The sequence below is a fragment of the Misgurnus anguillicaudatus genome, chromosome 2 (assembly GCF_027580225.2).
Source record: "Misgurnus anguillicaudatus chromosome 2, ASM2758022v2, whole genome shotgun sequence".
NCBI lineage: Eukaryota > Metazoa > Chordata > Actinopteri > Cypriniformes > Cobitidae > Misgurnus > Misgurnus anguillicaudatus.
Window position 1 is genome coordinate 42,671,517 of NC_073338.2, and position 20,616 is coordinate 42,692,132.

Sequence of the window (20,616 nt, forward strand, 5' to 3'; positions counted from 1 at the left end):
TAAAGGAGCTGTATGCAAGACTTCAACTGAATTAAAGAAAAATACTATATTTGTAGATATTTAGGAAACACAGTTAACGTATCTGGTCTCTGTGGTTCTGCCTATTCGACAGCTCGGTTGCCAGGTATGCTTAAAGCATAATACAAGCGGTTTCTGCTTATGTTAATTTTGAGTACGTAGTACAGGGCTCACAAGTCTCATGCATTTCAGCCAGTGCCCATGCCACACCTTGTATTTCTTAGGCTGAAAATAAGAAATTCATCCTATATACAAAATACACTGATCTAAAGGATTATTAGGAACACCTGTTCAATTTCTCATTAATGCAATTATCTAATCATCCAATCACATGGCAGTTGCTTCAATGCATTTAGGGGTGTGGTCCTGGTCAAGACAATCTCTTGAACTCCAAACTGAATGACAGAATGGGAAGAAAGGTGATTTAAGCCATTTTGAGCATGGCATGGTTGTTGGGGCCGGTCTGAGTATTTCACAATCTGCTCAGTTACTGGGATTTTCACACACACACACAACCATTTCTAGGGTTTACAAAGAATGGTGTGAAAAGGGAAAAACATCCAGTATGCGGCAGTCCTCGGGGTTCAAATGTCTTGTTGATGCTAGAGGTCAGAGGAGAATGGGCAGACTGATTCAAGCTGATAGAGGATCAACTTTGACTGAAATAACCACTCGTTACAACCGAGGTATGCAGCAAAGCATTTGTGAAGCCACAACACGCACAACCTTGAGGCAGATGGGCTGCAACAGCCGAAGACCCCACCGGGTACCACTCATCTCCACTACAAATAGGAAAATAGGGCTAGAATTTGCACGAGCTCACCAAAATTGGACAGTTGAAGACTGGAAAAATATTGCCTGGTCCGATGAGTCTCGATTCCTGTTGAGACTTTCAGATGGTAGAGTTAGAATTTGGCGTAAACAGAATGAGAACATGGATCCATCATGCTTTGGTACCACTGTGCAGGCTGGTGGTGGTGGTGTAATGGTGTGGGAGATGTTTTCTTGGCACACTTTTGGCCCCTTAGTGCCAATTGGGCATTGTTTAAATGCCACGGCCTACCTGAGCGTTGTTTCTGACCATGTCCATCCCTAAAATGGCCCCCACAGTCACCAGATCTCAACCCAATAGAGCATCTTTGGGATGTGGTGGAACGGGAGCTTCGTGCCCTGGATGTGCATCCCACAAATCTCCATCAACTGCAAGATGCTATCCTATCAATATGGGCCACCATTTCTAAAGAATGCTTTCAGCACCTTATTGAATCAATGCAATGTAGAATTAAGGCAGGTGAGTGTAGATGAGGTGCAGACGGGGGTTCATAGCGGTCTCTAGTTTTTTAGGGGTGCTCAACTTCATGCAAACCCTGTCATCAAGGCATCAAATTGTTGCACCATTCATAAGCAGAAATGTCTTTTTAAATATACAAAACAACTTGAAATTGAACTGCTAGCAAAAACTTGAGAATTGGGTGGGGCGAGGGGCTTCTGCTGCAAATACCTTGGCCCTCCCCTAATCTCACTCCAAACTTTTGATAAAACTTGCGAGCCCTGGTATTATTACATCCTTCATACATCTAAAGAGTATTTACAGATTTATAAAAGACAGGTCAGCTATACCTATTCTTTCAGATTCAACCCGACCCCTAGAGGCATACCTCAGGTGGAGTGAGCGAGCAAGATTGATTCATGTTAGAATTTTTTCCCCGAAACTTGTAACCCTGGTGAAGTGCATTCGGCACGCAAATACTCCTTCACACGTCCTGCTTTTTGTCTATGTTCAGCATAAGGAAAACAACTCTTAAACAGTGTTAATAAGTCAGAATGTATGAAATGGCTTTAGACCCCCTCCTTGAATGAGACATAAATGCGTCTGGCAACCCAAGAGGCTAAGAATAAACAATCTCCAATATTTTGAATTTAGACTGCGATACCAAGCTCAGCCGCTAGAGGTCAATGTTGCATAAAGCTCATTTAAACATGAAGGTTATGATGCCTGGACCTATTTCTGAATTTATCTGCACGTCAACTCCTATAGCGTGACAATACACAGAAATATCATCATAAGCAATTCATCATAAGCCAACTATAAGCTAGAGTAATACAGAAGTAGAAAAAGCAGAGAATGTGACATGCTTTGTTTTTATGCAAAAACATTATGATCAGAAAGCAGGTGTAGGTTTGCATGTGAAAGCAATTCTCCGTGTTAACCACTCCTACCTTCACCTAAAGTGAAACCATACATTCTGTTTAGACCAGATGTAGGATCTATTTGTTTTATGTCTTTCTATTTCTAGTGTCTTGACTGTTATTGGGTGCTTTAAAATGGCAAAAGCGAGTGTCTCTTTGGCTCAAGATCAGTTCATCTGTTCAATCTGTTTGTATCTACTGAAGGATCCAGTGACCATTCCCTGTGGACACAGTTACTGTATGAGCTGTATTACACACTACTGGGATCAGGATGATCAGGACTACAGGTGCCCTCAGTGCAGACAGACCTTCACTACAAGACCTGTTTTAGGTAAAAACATCATGCTGGCTGAAGTGGTGGAGAAACTGAAAACTAAACTACAAACTGCTCGTCCTGAACACTTTTATTTTGAATCTGGAGATGTGGAGTGTGACGTCTGTACTGAGAGAAAACACAAAGCTGTCAAGTCCTGTCTGGTGTGTCTGAACTCTTACTGTCAAAATCATCTTGAACAACATGAGAATTTATTCAAAGACAAGAAGCACAACCTGATAGACGCCACTGGACGACTACAGGAGATGATCTGCCCTCAACATGAGAAACTGCTTGAGATTTACTGTAAAACTGATTGGCAGTGTATATGTTATCTGTGTATGGTGGGCAAACATAAAAATCACCAAACTGTATTAGCTGAAGAAGAGAGGACTGAGAAACAGGTAAGAGCTGAAAGAGTGCTGTGTTTCATTATTACATGTATTGTAAGATGAAGCAGTTAATTCAGTTTATATCTTATTCTCTAAAAACTCAAAATCAGTTTTGTAACCATAATTATTTTATGTCAATATTTACTTTTATATACAGTTTATCTTGCTTATCACTGCTTCCACATCCATCAGAAACAACTAAAGGAGACACGGAGAAAATACCATCAGAGAATCCAGGAGAGTCAGAAGGAGCTTCAGGAGCTGAGAGATGTTGTGGAGACTCATAAGGTGAGTTTTGATCAGAAGATCAACTGCTGTCTGCTGTTTCAGATCTGTTTCAGACTCAGTTAGGACTCTCATCCAATCAGTCAGTGAGGAGTTCAGTGCTGGATGACTTTGACTGAAGTTCACTGTGTGTAACAGACTGTGTGATGTATCAGTAAGAGCTGAATGAATGCTGCTGATTCTAATGCTCCTCTCTCTGTGTGTCCTAACAGCGCTCTGCACAGACAGCAGTGGACGACACTGAGAGGATCTTTACTCAACTGATCACATCCATTGAGAGAAGACGATCTGAGGTGACACAGCTGATCAGAGATCAGGAAAAGACTGCAGTGAGTCGAGCTGAAGGACTCTTGAAACGACTGGAGCAGGAGATTGATGATCTGATGAAGAGAGACGCTGAGCTGGAGCAGCTTTTACACACAGATGATCACATCCATTTCCTCCAGGTAACAGAGATCTGACACAACAGTGGTGTTTAGGAAGTAAAGAACATGTTTTACTGCGATTTTTCTATTTAATGCTTCTGTGTTTGTCTTTTTGTCTGTGAAGAGTTTCAAATCTCCACCTGTTCCTCTTGGATCTACAAACTCTGAGAGGACGGTCAATTCTCTTCTCTGTTTTAATGAATCTGTGTCTCATCTGAGAGAGAAACTGGAGAATTTCTGCAGAGAAGAGATTGAAATGATATCTGATCGAGGTAAAAAACAAAATCATTAATTTACACTCAGTAATGCAACAAGCAATAAAGTAGATACATTCATTCAGGTTGTTTTTTCTTGTATACGGCAACTGAAGATGTTTATTGTTTTGATGTTTTAGTAATAAACATTTCAATCATTGAGCTCCAAATCAGGCAGGAGATTCTTAAATGTAAGTTGCAATGAAAACACACAAGCAGACACAATTGAAATAAAAACAAACCTTTTCCTAATAAACTTACTGTTACTTAAAGCAACACTAAAGAGTTTTTTTACCTTAAAATAACGTTTCGAAAAAAGTTTTTGTGGTTCATCCACTCGAAACAAGGTGAACGGCACTTTCACATTCGCTTTGCAGCCCTCTATCGGCCAAAACAGCACTAAAGAAGTTTCCAACCGTCGCAGTCCTGTAGTTCGAGTGAAAACTACAAAAACTTGCTTTACGGCAGACCTACAATCCAATCAGAGGCAGCTTTGCTGCAGTATTTATGACAGTGATGGAAAATTCCGCTTCCAACCTGTAGGGGGAGCAAAGAGCAAAAACTCTTTAGTGTTGCTTTAAACCCATTACTGTAACCATGAACATAGCTTTAAAAGTTGATGATTGTTTAAGTTGATGATTAAACCTAAAACAATATTTTTATGATCATATTTGCATATTACAGTTCTTCTCTAGACACTGATTGCTTTTTTTCCATCAGATTCTTGTCAGCTCACACTGGACTTAAACACAGCACATAAACATCTCCGTCTGTCTGGTGGGAAAAGAGTGATTACTTACACTCGCAGTGTCCAGCCGTATCCTGATCATCCAGACAGATTTGATTACTGCCTACAGGTGTTGTGTAGTGAGAGTGTGAGTGGCCGCTGTTACTGGGAAGTTGAATGGTGTGGTGCGGTGTATATGTCAGTGTCATATAAGAGCATCAACAGGAAGGGATGGGGTCATGACTGTGTGTTTGGACGTAATGATCAATCATGGAGTTTGATCTTCTCAGACTCTATTTGTTCATTCTTTCACAATAACATTGAGACTAAACTCCCAGTACTGTCCAGATCTTCTAGAATAGGAGTTTATGTGGATCACAGTGCAGGATCTCTGTCCTTCTACAGCGTCTCTGACACAATGACCCTCATCCACAGAGTCAACACCACATTCACTAAACCTCTCTATCCTGGGTTTGGGTTGATTAGTACTACCATACAATCAAAAGTAAAACTGTGTAAATGAAGTCTCTATAGCTGGTTTGTAATGAATCAGTAAGAGTGAGATGTTATGGTAAAGTAACATGAGAGATTTTATTATTCTCAAATCGTTGATTGATCAGATGAATCAATGTTTGTAAAGTAAAAGTGGAAAAACTATAAAATAACGTAAATTGACAACAATGGCAAAAATAATATATTCATAATGTTACCCAAGTAAAAGTAACTTATTTGTTTAATGTAAATAAAACATTTGAAAACAAAACCGATTATGGTGTTTTATTTAAAACGGTAATGGGTGATTCTCGCGAAATCCAGACTTAGAAGGTGTCGAGCATCAGAATTTTTAAAAAGCCCTTGAAGCCAATTTGTTTTTGCACAAAATAAGATTAAGGTCTGAACTTACTATATCATTATTTTTAGAGGATTTAAAACATATCCTATAGAATTATTTACATTTTTTAGATTATCATTATCAAAAATTATCATTACCGCAACATGATATTACATTAAATATATGCATTTACAAACTCATGTTTCGGTAATGAGAACTAAAAAGTTGTTTAGGTACTATGACAAACAAAATTTCAACTTTTATCTGGAGAGAAAAATTAAGAACTGCTTACCTGGTAGCCATCTTGAGTGTCACAGTCAATTATGTCCCTTCCAACTAATTCTTTTTTTAAATGTTAGTTCATTGAGGGTTTAAACAATGATTGAAAATTGTTGCGTAGGATGAGAAAATTGGTCTTGTACACATTTATATTCCTTATTATTGCCTCTACATTTACCAATGATAACCAAATACCGCCTGTTTCTTTACTGTTTATAGTTTAACATGCAATGAAGCTTTTTACTTTTTTAGATTTTTTAATTATAAATATTTCCATGTCAAAGAACCCAAATCCAGTCATGGACACGTTGCGGTAAAGAAAATGTTCCCCTTAAATGTGGAAAAAAACAACAAAATTGGTTTGTATGATGTCATTTGAAATCATGTGCAGAATAGTACGTGAAGAGATGTTTGTAACTGTATGCTTCTTATTTTTATACTCTTACTTTGCATTTACTATTTTTATCAAAATGTTCCATGACACCTCATAAGTCTAATTTCGTGTGGTGCGTCATAAGTGTGTGTGTGCGTGCGTGCGTGCGTGTGTTCCATAAGATTTGAATTAAACAAACACTTTGAACTTTGAAGTTTGAACTGCTAACCAATGCTCCACAAGCTGGAGCTATTGGAAAACCTATGTAGTACATAGTCTATTATTAAACAGCCCTCTAAAATGCTATTTTGATTGGTCAGTCACAACTTCCAAAGTTCATTCTTTTCAGATAACTACAGCTCGAAACTTATAACACACGGTAACCTGGATGCTGCCAATTAATTTTGACAGGTACAATTTAATATTACACAAATTAAATATAAATATGTATTTTAATAACATAACATTATATATATATTTACAATGATTAAAGCAAATATATTGTGTTCGTGACATTTGAAGTCTTGTCTCACCTTAAAACCGAAAGTAAACATGTTTTCTTCACGGAATGTCTGTAAAAAAGAGCAAATAAAATATTTCAAAGTAATTAATGTTTCTTACCTTATGAGGTATAGCCGTGTCAAAAAGCAAGATTATTACACGGGTCTTATTGCGATAACAACCTGCTGCTTATACATTATCCCTTACTTAATCAAAAAATGCTTTATGTTCAAAATTAATCTAAAATAATCATTCTTTATTTACTTACCCTTAGGTTGTTTCAGATCCATGTGGCCTTTCTCATCCCATGCAGGAAGACAAAATAAAATCATTTTAAGATCATACTGCTTAAACTCAGCTGTGGTTAAGATCATACAGATATATTTAAACACTCACATTCGGATACAGAAGTAACAACACTAGACTTCTCACAAGATTTATTCAATATTTTCTGTGGGCTTACAGACTTAAGCATGAACACATTTATAAGACGATTTTATCCAAAGTAATTTAAAGTGTTAAAGTAATTAAATATTAATGTGTGTCCCCTTTGAATCAAACCCATAACTTTTGCAATGAAAACCTTAAATCTTCAATGCAAACCAGTGTTCAGTTGCTTCTTTTAGACTGTCTCTGTAAGAGATTGACATCTAGTGGACCTCTTTATGACTGGACCTCCTGTTAGGTTTCATAAACACAACCAGTTCAGGAAAACTGAAACTTAATCACTGTCAGGTTCTTATTTTCTAAAATGGCAGAAGCGAGTGTTCCTTTAGTTCAGGATCAGTTCAGCTGTTTAATTTGTCTGGATCTACTGAATGATCCTGTGACCATTAACTGTGGACACAGTTACTGTATGAGCTGTATTACGGACTGCTGGGATCAGAAGGGCATCTACAGGTGTCCTCAATGCAGACAGACCTTCACTACAAGACCTGTTTTAGGTAAAAACATCATGCTGGCTGAAGTGGTGGAGAAACTGAAGAAGACAAAACTACAAGCTGCTCGTCCTGATCACTGTTATGCTGAACCTGGAGATGTGGAGTGTGACGTCTGTACTGAGAGAAAACACAAAGCTGTCAAGTCCTGTCTGGTGTGTCTGAACTCTTACTGTCAAAATCATCTTGAACAACATGAGAATTTATTCAAAGGGAAGAAGCACAACCTGATAGACGCCACTGGACGACTACAGCAGATGATCTGCCCACAACATGACAAAATGCTTGAGATTTATTGTCGTACTGATCAGCTCTGTATATGTTATCTGTGTATGGTGGATGAACACAAAAACCATAAGACTGTATCAGCTGCAGCAGAGAGGACTGAGAAACAGGTAAGTTTGTAAATGTGATCAGTTCTGCTATATTATACATTTTTCTCAACAAGTTCTTTTTGAGAAATCACACTATAGCTACATGTAAAGATATTCTGATTTATCATCCAACAGAAACAGCTGCAGAGACAATACCAGCAGAGAATTGAGGAGAGTCAGAAGAAGCTTCAGGAGCTGAGAGATGCTGTGAAGACTCATAAGGTGAGTTTTGATCAAAAGAACATCTGCTGTTTGCTGTTTCAGATCTGTTTCAGACTCAGTTAAGACTCTCATTCAATCAGTCAGTGAGGAGTTCAGTGCTGGATGACTTTCACTGAAGTTCACTGTGTGTAACAGACTGTGTGATGTACCAGTAAGAGCTGAATGAATGCTGCTGATTCTAATGCTCCTCTCTCTGTGTGTCCTAACAGCGCTCTGCACAGACAGCAGTGGACGACACTGAGAGGATCTTTACTCAACTGATCCGATCCATTGAGAGAAGACGATCTGAGGTGACACAGCTGATCAGAGATCAGGAAAAGACTGCAGTGAGTGAAGCTGAAGGACTCTTGAAGCGACTGGAGCAGGAGATTGATGATCTGAGGAGGAGAGACGCTGAGCTGGAGCAGCTTTCACACACAGATGATCACATCCATTTCCTCCAGGTAACAGAGATCTGAAGAACATGAAAGTGGTCTTAGGAATAAAAAAAAAGTTTTACAGAGATTTTTCTTTAGTATTAAATGTTTGTGTTGTTTGTCTTTGTGTTTGTGTAGAGTTTTCAGTCTCTCTCTGTTCCTCCTGGATCTACAAACTCACTCAGCTTCACTGGCAGTTTTCTCCTCTCTTTTGATGATGTAGGTAAATCTGTGTCTCATTTGAGAGGAAAACTGGAGGTTTTCTCCAGAGAGATAGAAAAAATAACTGATAGAGGTAAGGAACTCAATTATTTAGGATACATACAGTATACAAATGCAATAATACATTATATTATCTAGAAATACAAAGGATATGACTTGAATGTATTTTGGCTGATTTAGTTACCCTTGAACCTAAGACCCGGGAGCAGTTTCTACAACGTGAGTTTCAACAATCTAACATACACACATACACTCTCAGGAAAAAAGGTACAAAAGCTGTCACTGTCATAGTACCCTTTAAAAAGATCCCAGTATGTACCATTTTAAAAAATAGCTGTAGTTACGCAGCTGTAACTTACTCTAGATTTAGATTTGTGTTATTTACTGGCAGCAGTTTGTTTAAAGTTAAATGAACATTAAACATTAAGAAGTCTTTTTCTTTACAGAATTAAACTATAAAAAACAGCCTCATGCAAAGCATTCTGGAACCTGGAATTCTCATCAACCTTTTTTAGTTTTATCCTTTGGATTTTTATTCCCAGAAAGCTTTGCATGAGGCTGTTATTTTAGTTTTATTCTGTAAAGATAAAGAATGGTTAATGTTTAATGATTATTTAACCATGCAAAACTGTTGCCAGTAAATACCATAAACTAAAATCTACAGTAAGTTATTGACACCTGCCAGTAATACTGGAATTTCCACAGAAATGTTTAACAGTGTACCTGTGAGCGAGGTTCTAATGGGCACCCTTTAGGTACAAATGTGTACTTTTTGTAAGGGTAAATTTGTTCTGAAGTGTATATAATATTTATTATTTGTTAGGATGCTGATGTGAAAATAAACATTGATAATTTGCCTTTAAGCATTTTTAAACCACTTTTACAAAGAATCTCACCAATTACACTGAATAGAAAATAATGCTGGGTACACACCAAAATATTTTTTTTACATCTTATTAGATTTTCAAAATGTTGTAGACCACAAACATGAGGATAAAAAAAATTCAATTTCAAAAGCATCTTTTGCAGCGATTTTTGTGTGAGCATACCAGTGAACACCCCTGACCAACTCGGTGAGTTTCACTTCTTTGTAAACGAAAGCTTAATGCATTTTAGAAAGGATTGTTCCAGTGCACCTATAAACCCATTGTAGAGGTGGGAGGTGAAACACAAACACCCGAAAATTCTCGGGGCAGCCGCATATGTCGAAATTTCAGTCAAAACCATCCTATTTCATCATAAACAATCTGAAAACAGGACTTTAAGTGTAAAATACCAAACTTGTCCTTTAAGAATAAGCCTGGCGGACGATATGCTGGAAGAAATTTCAATGATAGTTTTTGGAATGATTTTTACAAAAAATTCAAGGGATAAAAAGAATAGGGTTTGGGTGAAGTCATTGAGACAGCAGGATCATGGTCTGCACAAGTTCACTTCAACTTCACTTTGTGCTGCGCCATGACTGCTTCCGTCTTCCATCATCCCGCATTCTGATTGGATATTGTTTAGTTTCACGTGATAATCTCAAGAGTGCACGTGTTTGTCCTCTGGGTTCCCCACACAAATCAGGATTTTTGATCGTAAATATTAAACATGTTTATTAAACATGCTTAATATTTATGATTCACAATCTTCCGATCAGGTTCGGACACTTTTAACACACCTCACACCAATGCAAATGTAATAAAATAATTTGTAGAACCATCAAGATAATCGGGACATAGCTAGTCAGAAGAAGGGAAATTGGCCCAAAATCAGGCCAGTTATCTTTTGGTGTCTACCCAGAAAAACAGACAGTAGTTTATTAATGAAATCCTGTTTTATACATTCAGACCATTAAAATCAGTTATTAATTATTTAAATTCAGATTTACATAAAGATGATATGATTTGTCTCCATCAGATTATCGTCAGGTCACTGCAGATCCAAACACAGCAAATAAACGTCTCTGCTTGTCTGGTGGGAAAAGAGTGATTACTTACATTCGCAGAGTCCAGCCGTATCCTGATCATCCAGACAGATTTGATGTTTATGATCAGGTGTTGTGTAGTGAGAGTGTGTGTGGACGCTGTTACTGGGAGGTTGAATGGTGTGGTGCGGTGTATATATCAGTGTCATATAAGAGCATCAACAGGAAGGGATGGGGTCATGACTGTGTGTTTGGACGTAATGATGAGTCCTGGAGTTTGAGCTGCTCTGACTCCAGTTGTTCATTTTGGCACAATAACATTGAGACTAAACTCCCAGTAGTGTCCAGATCTTCTAGAATAGGAGTGTATGTGGATCACAGTTCAGGATCTCTGTCCTTCTACAGCGTCTCTGACACAATGACCCTCATCCACAGAGTCAACACCACATTCACTAAACCTCTCTATCCTGGGTTTGGGTTGATTAGTACTACGATACAATCAAAAGTAAAACTGTGTGAAATGAAGACATTATAGCTGGTTTGTAATGAATGAGTAAGAGTGAGATGTTATGGTAAAGTAACATGAGAGATTTTATTATTCTCAAATCGTTGATTGATCAGATGAATCAATGTTTGTAAAGTTAAAGTGGGAAAACTATAAAATAACGTAAATTGACAACAACAGCAAAAATAATATATTCATAATGTTACCAAGTTCAAGGAATTCTAAAGTAATATAATTTTAATCTGTGGTTTCTCAGCTTCTAATTGGTATAGCTATCATGTGTTTAAGATATTCTGTTAGGGCGCAGTCACACCAAAAGCGCTTTAAACGCTTGCAAACGCAAGGCGCGACGCACTGCCTTTTTTAAAAAAGAGCAGTGCGGCGCGGCTTTTCATATTGCTAAGCAACCACCGAGTCAGCTGTCTTGTCAATCAAATATTGAAGCGTGAGCGCTCTTTTGCTGTTAACTGTCATATTAGCAGACACTTTAAAAAGAGGACGCTTGCTCTGACCTTGTTTGAGGGTGAGAGATGCATAAACACGAAGGAGAGAGTGAGCGAGTGGAGTCCGGTTCTTCAAAGCAACTGTAAACTTCCCTCACCACAACGTAAGGCCCGCCTCTCCCCTGATTCGATTGGACAATGGAAGACGCGAATGACGTCAGGCGCTTCTCCGCTCTCAGCGCTCCTTCAAAAACGTGTGCGCGGCAGGCGGCAAAAAACCGCTCGGCGCGCATAAACAGCGCGCAAACGCGCCCTGCCCATAGAATATCATTCGAAAAAGGCGCCTGCAACTGCCATAAACGCTTTTGGTGTGACTGCAGCCTTAAGCTAGCATAGCAAGTTTTTCATGGCTGTCAGTGTAGTCACTGATGTAAAAGCTCATCATCATAACGTAACGAAACAGTATATTATGCATTAATAAAAAAAAATAAGAGAAGATACTGGACTGTTTGAAAGGATTCTTTAACTAAATAGATATTTAAAAATCAGATTAGGCCATAATGTAGCCCACTTGTATTGTTTTTTCTGTATGTCACTAGAGAGAAAGCATGTGACAGATAGATAGGGGTGTCCCTCTCTTCTCAGATCAGCAGCAAATATACAAATCAAGAGTTTCGTTGCAAAACAAGATAAATCCATTTTTTTACATTTTTGTCAAAACATGTTTATTATTATGTTATCATGTTATTATTTTGTTTTATGGTGCTACTTAGCTGTATTTTTTAAATTATGAAGGTTCAAAACAAACCAACTGCAGTTGAATTGAAATTTATTGGAATGCAAAACCAAAAAACGACATTTCTGAACAATTAAAAAAAAACGGTGGTTATCTCATTTTGCAACGAAACTCTTCAAATACACACAGTTCAGTTCTCTCTGTTTTATGAAATTTCAGTCTCTCGATTTTAAATAAAAAAACATTTTGTTAAAATGTGGGAATAATTCATTTAAATATTGTTAATTAAAATGTTTCTGGTATTACATTTTTAATGTGTTACTTTAACCTGCTGTGCACAAACAAAATAAAGTGCAAAGATTAAGTTAAAGACTGATTTTATTACATTTTAATAAATGTTGCAACTGTCTCTTTGGAGTGTTGCAACTGTTGCAACTGAAACCAGAAGTAAAGTTTGGATCAGGCGCTTATAGCATCACCGCACATGCGCCCGATGAAACGGTCTATACACATGTAACAACAGTGTGGTTGAGTAGCTGACAGATTTGAGTTTATTGTATAAAAATCTTGAGGTTTCTGAGAAACTTAAGGAAATGTAAAAAGTGTTGCAACCGTCCCCACTCTCCCCTACGTTACATTTAAAATTGACTGACATGTATGTCTCAACGGAAATTAACCTACCGCCAGCCAGCCACACAATATTGCAAGCACTCTTGGCAAACAGAGGAAGTTTGAAAAGGACTGACACACACACACAAGAGTTAGGGTTTTCGGGTCCGTTCGGCAAAAACACATTTTTTAAATTACCAGAGACCCGATGCAGCTAATATTATAATACAAGGACCCGTGTCCGAGGCACAAGTGAAACTTTTAGATCCGAACCCGATCGGGTCTCTGTCGGACCGGGTTTTCGGATCTAAGTGGACCCGTGAAGACCTCTAGTTCTCGTCTCTCATAGATCCATTAAAATTAGTTTTATGTTTTGGATTGGTTAAATACATTAAGTGTTCAGTGTGTTTTATTTTTGCCAACTGAACTTGTATTTTGTGTCACCTCCTCAAGTTTCTTTGTGTGTCAAGGTGATGATTCCTGGATCCACTTCTGCTTTTATTTCATAGAGGAGTGACAGTTTGTGCACAGTTCAAACCCTTAATGTTTCATTTAGCAGACACTTTAGACAATGATAAACACTAGCAACAACACTCATACCACAATGCCAAGTCTTACAAGTAATGTACAGACGTAAAAAAACCCGTTTTTTTCACACAGGAACATTTTGAGCAGAATGCCTAAATGCAAACAGTCCTTTCTTTTTCTACCCGTAAACCACTCCTACTTTCAGCAAAAGGAAACTCATTTATACTTCCTGTTCAGTCCGGATAGAGTATTTTTTTCTTTGTGCTCTACTCTTATTGAGTTGCTTTGTGTGTGAAGTGAAATGGCAGAAGCGAGTGTATCTTTGACTCAGGATCAGTTCATCTGTTCAATCTGTCTGGATCTACTGAGGGATCCTGTGACCATTCCCTGTGGACACAGTTACTGTATGAGCTGTATTACTGACTGCTGGGATCAGGATGATCAGAACTATACGTGTCCTCAGTGCAGACAGAACTTTACTACAAGACCTGTTTTAGGTAAAAACACCATGCTGGCGGAAGTGGTGGAGATACTGAAGAAGACTAAACTACAAGCTGATCACTGTTATGGTGAACCTGGAGATGTGGAGTGTGACGTCTGTACTGAGAGGAAACACAAAGCTGTCAAGTCCTGTCTGATGTGTCTGAACTCTTACTGTCAAAATCATCTTGAACAACATGAGAATTTATTCAAAGGCAAGAAGCACAACCTGATAGATGCCACTGGACGACTTCAGGAGATGATCTGCCCACAACATGAGAAACTTTTAGAGATTTACTGTAAATCTGATCAGCTCTGTATATGTTATCTGTGTATGGTGGATGAACACAATAACCATAAGACTGTATCAACTGCAGCAGAGAGGACTGAGAAACAGGTCAGAGCTGAAAACACTGAGTCCCATTTCAAGTATTACATGAATTGTAAGATGAAGCAGTTCATTCAGTTTATATGTTATTCTCTGAAAACTGAAAATCAGTTTTGTAACATGACATATATTAATTATCTCATTTTAAAAATGTACTCTTCTGTACAGTTAATCTTGCTTATCACTGCTTCCACATCCAATAGAAACAACTGAAGGAGACACAGAGAAAATATCAGCAGAGAATCCAAGAGAGTCAGAAGAAGCTTCAGGAGCTGAGAGATGCTGTGAAGACTCATAAGGTGAGTTTTAATCAGAAGAACAACTGCTGTCTGCTGTTTCAGATCTGTTTCAGACTCAGTTAGTACTCTCATCCAATCAGTCAGTGAGGAGTTCAGTGCTGGATGACTTTGACTGAAGTTCACTGTGTGTAACAGACTGTGTGATGTATCAGTAAGAGCTGAATGAATGCTGCTGATTCTAATGCTCCTCTCTCTGTGTGTCCTAACAGCACTCTGCACAGACAGCTGTGGACGACACTGAGAGGATCTTTACTCTACTGATCACATCCATTGAGAGAAGACGATCTGAGGTGACACAGCTGATCAGAGATCAGGAAAAGACTGCAGTGAGTCGAGCTGAAGGACTCTTGAAACGACTGGAGCAGGAGATTGATGATCTGAAGAGGAGAGACGCTGAGCTGGAGCAGCTTTTACACACAGATCACATCCATTTCCTCCAGGTAACAGAGATCTGAAAAACACAACAGTGATCTTTAGAAAGTGAAGATCATGTTTTACAGAGATTGTATTGAATTTATTGGTTCTTATAGATTTCATTTTATCTTTCTGATTTTATGTCTGTGTAGAGTTTCAAATCTCTATCGGTCCCTCTTGGATCTACAAACTCTGAGAGGACGGTCAATTCTCTTCTCGGTTTTAATGAATCTGTGTCTCATCTGAGAAAGAAACTGGAAAACTTCTGCAGAGAAGAGATTGAAACAATATCTGGTCGAGGTAAAACACAAAATCTTTAATATACACTCAGTAATCCAACAAGCTATAAATACATAAAATTCGTGAATTCAAATTAAGGTTGTCTTGACTTGTATACTCCAACTGAAGATGTTTATTGTTTTGATGTTTCATAGTAATTCATATAATAATGGAGCTCCAAATCAGGCAGGAGATCCTAAAATGTAAGTTGCAATATAAACACGCAAACAGACACAATTAAAGTCCGACTCTCAAATGAGGTAAAACCTTTCCTTTTCTTTTCTTTTGTTTTCTTTTCTTTTCATATACATGTTTTTCTTCTTCAGATTTTCATCAGTTCAAACTGGATCTAAACACAGCACATAAACATCTCTGTCTGTCTGAGGGGAACAGAGTGATTACTTACACTGACAGACTCCAGCAGTATCCTGATCATCCAGACAGATTTGATGATTGTCCTCAGGTGTTGTGTAGTGAGAGTGTGAGTGGACGCTGTTACTGGGAGGTTGAGTGGAATGGTGAAGTGGATATATCAGTGTCGTATAAGAGCATCAACAGGAAGGGAGACAGTGATTGTAGATTTGGATGTAATGATCAGTCCTGGTGTTTGTACTGCTCTGACTCCAGTTGTTCCTTCTTTCACAATTACATTGAGACTAAACTCCCAGTAGTGTCCAGATCTTCTAGAATAGGAGTGTATGTGGATCACAGTGCAGGATCTCTGGCATTCTACAGCGTCTCTGACACAATGACCCTCATCCACAAAGTCCAGATCACATTCACTAAACCTCTCTATCCTGGGTTTAGATTGTTTAATACTGCACGACAATCAAAACTTTCTTTTAACTTAATCAAAAGACAATCAAAAGTAAAACTGTGTGACTATAGCTTGTGCCAGTAGCGAACCGTGACTCTTGAAACTAGGCCCTCTAACAATTACAGTAAATGTGTATGATGATCGCTAAGTTTGTAAATTTACTTAAATAGAAAACAGTGCACAGCGGCAAACAGAATAAAATCATTTGGCACAGCGGCCTATTTGGTTTTAAATGACTTACCTTTGATTATCAAATTACTTGAAAACAAAGTCTCTCCATCCTTCTGTAATTTTGGATGATGCTAGCTACTGTAATATATAAGCAGGTTTTTCTCTGTTGTCTTCTGGAGTTTAATGGCAGTTGGCAGACCAAACTTAAAAGGTGCATTCTCACACCTACTAGTTGCCGCCACACAGACTGGTGATCCCCACAGCGGGCAAAACTTATCATACAGTTAGTGATAACAGAACCCACCCAATCAGAGCAACAATATGATTAGTCTGTTTTTTATCACTTAAAATGAGTCTTTGATTAATTTTCTATTGCCTTGTCCTCTGTAATTTCACAGCTGCACCACCAATCACAGAGTGTGTGTTGTGACGCTGTACAGACCAATGAGCAGGCATCTAAATACGAATAACTTGAGATTAGACTTCTCTGCATCCTTTCAAATCGCTCTTGTTGTACTTCGTCATGAGCCGATTGGTCTGCAATGCAATTGTAATGGAGGGAACTGGCCAACATTTATTATTGTGGCGGGGCAGTGGGGAGAAACTGAATAATTAAAACTCTTAATACTCAATCTCAAGATGTAATAGAAGCAGACTACGCCACCCCTGTTTACAGGGGACAATGACAACCCAAAAATAGGGCACAGAGGTTCGTTACCATGGAGGGCAAAGAGACGTGGATGGCAGTACAAAAATATATTTTATTTAATCACACAAATGGGTAAAACATTTAATATCAATTATAACATATTGCTATAGAAGCCACAATGCGTCAATTTTCCACAGACACACAAAACAAACTTTAAGGCAACCAAGGCTTTACCGTAGCCGGGCAGGCTAGCAAAGAGTAATTATCCTAGGCAAAACCACACACACACGCACACAGTGAAGTGTAAGCAGTTACAAGCGGCAAACCACACTCCGTGCTCAAAGACCACCACCACACGGCAAGAAAGCTAGCCTCCCGACCCGGGGCCTGGCTGCCTGAAACAAACAAAAAAAAAGACCATTAATGAATGAATAAACAAAACAAATTATAATAAAAGTGATTTCCAAGATGTTGGGGGGGGGACTTACAGTTGGTAATCAGTCAAAGAAATCACTGAATAACTCACACAAAGAGATTATTTTTTCACCAACATAATAGTCATAAACAAAATGAAAAAAACAAATTAATTCATACAATTCTATGCATTATTAAACCTTTGAAGACAATAATCAATTTCACACCCACTTACAAACAGCCAGTGGCGGTAACTAGAGGCCCATGCACACGTCACACATGCGGCGAGGAATAGATTGAAAGCAGTCCTACTCCAGCCACCAGCTGTGGTATAAAACAATAAAACAACAAAACAAACAAAACACACAAAAAAAGGAAAATCTGCACACATGCAGCACAGCAATGCAGCCAAAGGGCACAGCAAAGCAGAGCCACCAGCAAAGGAGCGAAGCAAAGAAGCGAAGCAGAGAAGCAGCAAGACAGCAGCGCCGTCTCAAGGCATTTAAGCAGCAACCAGCCACCGCAGTATTGTCTTAAGAGCGCTCATTCAGCAAATCAATCGTCCAGTGGTTCCCATAAGACCCACACACAACGCAATCACTGACTGTTAATAAAAGAAACTCAGTTAACTAAACTGATTTAATGTTTACAATAAAGCAGGAAAACTATACGTACCAGATAATGATCACAGAACCACACATTGTACCGTAGCTCACAGCATATGCCACCACAGCTTACACGCCTGAATGATACCTCACAGCTAAAACAAAAGCACGATTTAACGTAACGGCATAAAGAGTGGCAAATTCAGTTCAACATACCTGAGGATTAATAACAGCCTGGACCCACCGCGATGCCTCAACGTGTTATTCCAGCTATAAAAACAACTGATTTACAAAGATGCCAGAAAAACACTGCAACATTAGCCTCTTTAGCCAAACATACCTTTGACGGAACACCACTCGCGCGCACACACAAAAGGGCGGAGTAACCAGTGACGCATCTCCAGGTGGCATAAACGCAATCTTTAAATAGACCAGCATTAACTGCTGATAGGCTAATCATTACTTGGGAGGGAACCTACCCTACCACAATCTTCCCCCATCTTTTGCATCGTCGCCCCGACGATGAATGACTCAAACCCTAGCAGACTTAATGCCAAGGCCTAAATAAGGCAGAAACAGAGTTTGACATAGTCCCTTCCCTTGCCATCTCCCCAGCTGCCCGAGGGAGATGGTAACGGTTAGAATGCTGGCCAGCATTAGCTCTCCCAGTACGTCGCACCATGGCATCCCCAACGCTGGACTGACTTTCCAACAAGGGTTCTGCAACCACAGGCTCCGTTACTGGCATCACACCTGGTGGTTCAAAAGACACAGGTGCTACCCCTTCACTATGCTCTACACACTCTGACACAGAGGGAACCCCCAACACAGGGCCCTGGGCAATCATCCGATCCCCCATCAGTTGAGCTTCAGGTACCGAAATCCACAAGTCCACCTCTTCCATACATGTGGACTCCTCCAATGGTGATGCCTCCACCACCTCAGGCACCCTGTCAGAAGGCAAGGCAGGGGACTCTACCTGAGCTCTGATCTTCAGCAAGGAGCGATGGACATGCTTCACCTTATTCAAATCGTCTACCGGTGCGATTGTGTAAACAGAACCACCCGTCTTAGGTGCCTTTACCACCTGATACACCACCGGGCTCCAAAGATCCTGGATCTTATGTCGACCTCTCACTCCATAATTGCGGAGGTAGACCAGCTGGCCCTCCCCCAGTGGTGTATCCCGCACATGCAAATCATGATGCGCCTTACGCCGATCTGCAGCTGCCTTTACATGCTCTCGGGCCCCTTCGAAAGCCACCTGCAACCTGGTTTGGTGCTCCAAAACCCACTCGTTTATGCTACCATGCCCCATCTCCTGACCTCCACCCAACAGAAAGTCAATAGGGAGTCTTGGCTCTTGGCCAAACATTAAAAAAATAAGGAGATTCACCAGTTGTTTGATGAGGGGTAGTATTGTAGCAAAAAAGCATTTGTGGGAGTGCAGAAGGCCAATCTACTTTCCGAGAGTTCGGCAGAGTGCGGAGGAGATTGTGCAAGGTTCTGTTAAACCGCTCGCATTGTCCGTTGCCTGCAGGGTGGTATGGTGTAGTATGAGACTTGCTAATCTGATAAAGATTACAAAGCTGCTGAACCAAAGAGGACTCAAAACTACGGCCCTGGTCCGAATGAATGCGAGCAGGGACACCAAATTTATAAAACCACTCGATAACCAGGACCTGAGCCACTGTCTCAGCCCGCTGGTCCCGAGTGGGAACTGCCACTGTGTACTTGGTGAAGACATCAGTCATCACCAAGATGTTCTCCAACCCAGAACGTGAAGGCTCAAGCAAAGTAAAATCTATTGCCAAGATTTCATTTGGTCTACTGGCTAGCAGGTGGCCCATAAAACTCTGGGCAACAGGCTGGGTGTCCTTAGCGGCCTGACACCTCTCGCAATCCCGACACCACTGGACTACATCAGAAGTCAAGCCAGGCCAATAGCAGCGTTGCCTCAATAACGCTGTGGTACGATCGACACCTTGGTGCCCATGTCCTTGATGCATTTGCGTCAGGACATCACTTCGCAAAACAGATGGGAGAACCAGTTGTAAAACCTCTTCACCCCCATCAGAGCGAAAAACACGACGGTACAGCACCCCTTCCCTTTCTACAAACCGATCCCACTGACGGATCAGGACCAAGGCCAACTTGGGTAACCGTTTACGCTCCTCATGTGTTGGAGGTATTCTACGTCTCCAAAAGGTCAAAACCCTACCAATTACTGGATCTGCCTCCTGCATTGCCTGAACATCGCTTACGGAGCTTGGCAGGGCTGAAATCACAGCTTGTGTTACTGGTGGGACTCCAGCTACCCCCACTGCTTGCACCACAGCAGCTGGGACCTCTGTCCCAGGTAGAAACTCTCTCACCTCACATGAACCAGAACGGTCCTGCCTTGAAAGAGCATCCGCATTTTTGTTACTCCGACCGGATCGATACCTGATCTCAAAATCAAAGACTGCAAGCTGAGCAGCCCAACGCTGCTCAGTGGCCCCTAGCTTGGCAGTATTTAAATGACTGAGAGGGTTGTTGTCTGTAAAGACAACACATCGATGGCCCAATAGATATTCTCTGAATTTCTCCGTCATGGCCCACTTGAGCGC

General features: G+C 39.9%; 3 protein-coding genes across 4 annotated transcripts in view; all 3 read left to right on the top strand.

Moving 5' to 3' along the window:
• The first annotated feature begins 2,343 nt into the window (after positions 1–2,343).
• Positions 2,344–5,366, top strand: LOC129442964 (E3 ubiquitin-protein ligase TRIM65-like). The gene is made up of 6 exons (XM_073858315.1): positions 2,344–2,636; positions 3,024–3,201; positions 3,411–3,644; positions 3,748–3,895; positions 4,018–4,068; positions 4,598–5,366. Exons 1-6 carry the CDS (start codon positions 2,344–2,346, stop codon positions 5,125–5,127), a joined length of 1,434 nt encoding a protein of 477 aa, XP_073714416.1. The 3' UTR covers positions 5,128–5,366.
• A 955-nt stretch (positions 5,367–6,321) lies between these two features.
• On the top strand, positions 6,322–12,109 carry LOC129442968 (tripartite motif-containing protein 16). Its single transcript, XM_055203309.2, has 7 exons — positions 6,322–6,499; positions 6,864–7,922; positions 8,037–8,123; positions 8,333–8,566; positions 8,678–8,834; positions 8,942–8,980; positions 10,664–12,109. The coding sequence occupies exons 2-7, from the start codon at positions 7,341–7,343 to the stop codon at positions 11,203–11,205; spliced, it is 1,641 nt and encodes a 546-aa protein (XP_055059284.2). The 5' UTR covers positions 6,322–6,499; positions 6,864–7,340; the 3' UTR covers positions 11,206–12,109.
• Positions 12,110–13,061: 952 nt separating this feature from the next.
• The window catches only part of LOC129442967 (E3 ubiquitin/ISG15 ligase TRIM25), a 75,071-nt gene continuing 67,516 nt past the window's right edge, over positions 13,062–20,616 (top strand). Inside the window, exons 1-6 of one of the 2 annotated variants that reach the window (XM_073855938.1) lie at positions 13,062–14,368; positions 14,563–14,658; positions 14,868–15,098; positions 15,225–15,372; positions 15,507–15,554; positions 15,678–16,352. In XM_073855938.1, coding sequence (XP_073712039.1) covers positions 13,793–14,368; positions 14,563–14,658; positions 14,868–15,098; positions 15,225–15,372; positions 15,507–15,554; positions 15,678–16,252 — 1,674 coding nt within the window. In that variant the 5' untranslated portion in view covers positions 13,062–13,792 and the 3' untranslated portion in view covers positions 16,253–16,352. Of the gene's footprint in view, positions 14,369–14,562; positions 14,659–14,867; positions 15,099–15,224; positions 15,373–15,506; positions 15,555–15,677; positions 16,353–20,616 lie in introns of those variants that run through there. The other variant, XM_073855932.1, reaches the window with a different exon arrangement.

What these genes read in the sequence shown, in the direction of transcription:
- LOC129442964 (XM_073858315.1), top strand. Translation starts at nt 2,344, where the DNA reads ATGGCAAAAGCGAGTGTCTCTTTGGCTCAAGATCAGTTCATCTGTTCA. An exon ending in TTTGAATCTGGAGATGTGGA is followed by an intron (nt 2,637 to 3,023) that starts GTGTGACGTCTG and finishes ACTCAAAATCAG; the next exon opens with TTTTGTAACCATAATTATTT. An exon ending in TGAAATGATATCTGATCGAG is followed by an intron (nt 3,896 to 4,017) that starts GTAAAAAACAAA and finishes TTGATGTTTTAG; the next exon opens with TAATAAACATTTCAATCATT.
- LOC129442968 (XM_055203309.2), top strand. Translation starts at nt 7,341, where the DNA reads ATGGCAGAAGCGAGTGTTCCTTTAGTTCAGGATCAGTTCAGCTGTTTA. An exon ending in AGAAAAAATAACTGATAGAG is followed by an intron (nt 8,835 to 8,941) that starts GTAAGGAACTCA and finishes TGGCTGATTTAG; the next exon opens with TTACCCTTGAACCTAAGACC. An exon ending in CCGGGAGCAGTTTCTACAAC is followed by an intron (nt 8,981 to 10,663) that starts GTGAGTTTCAAC and finishes TGTCTCCATCAG; the next exon opens with ATTATCGTCAGGTCACTGCA.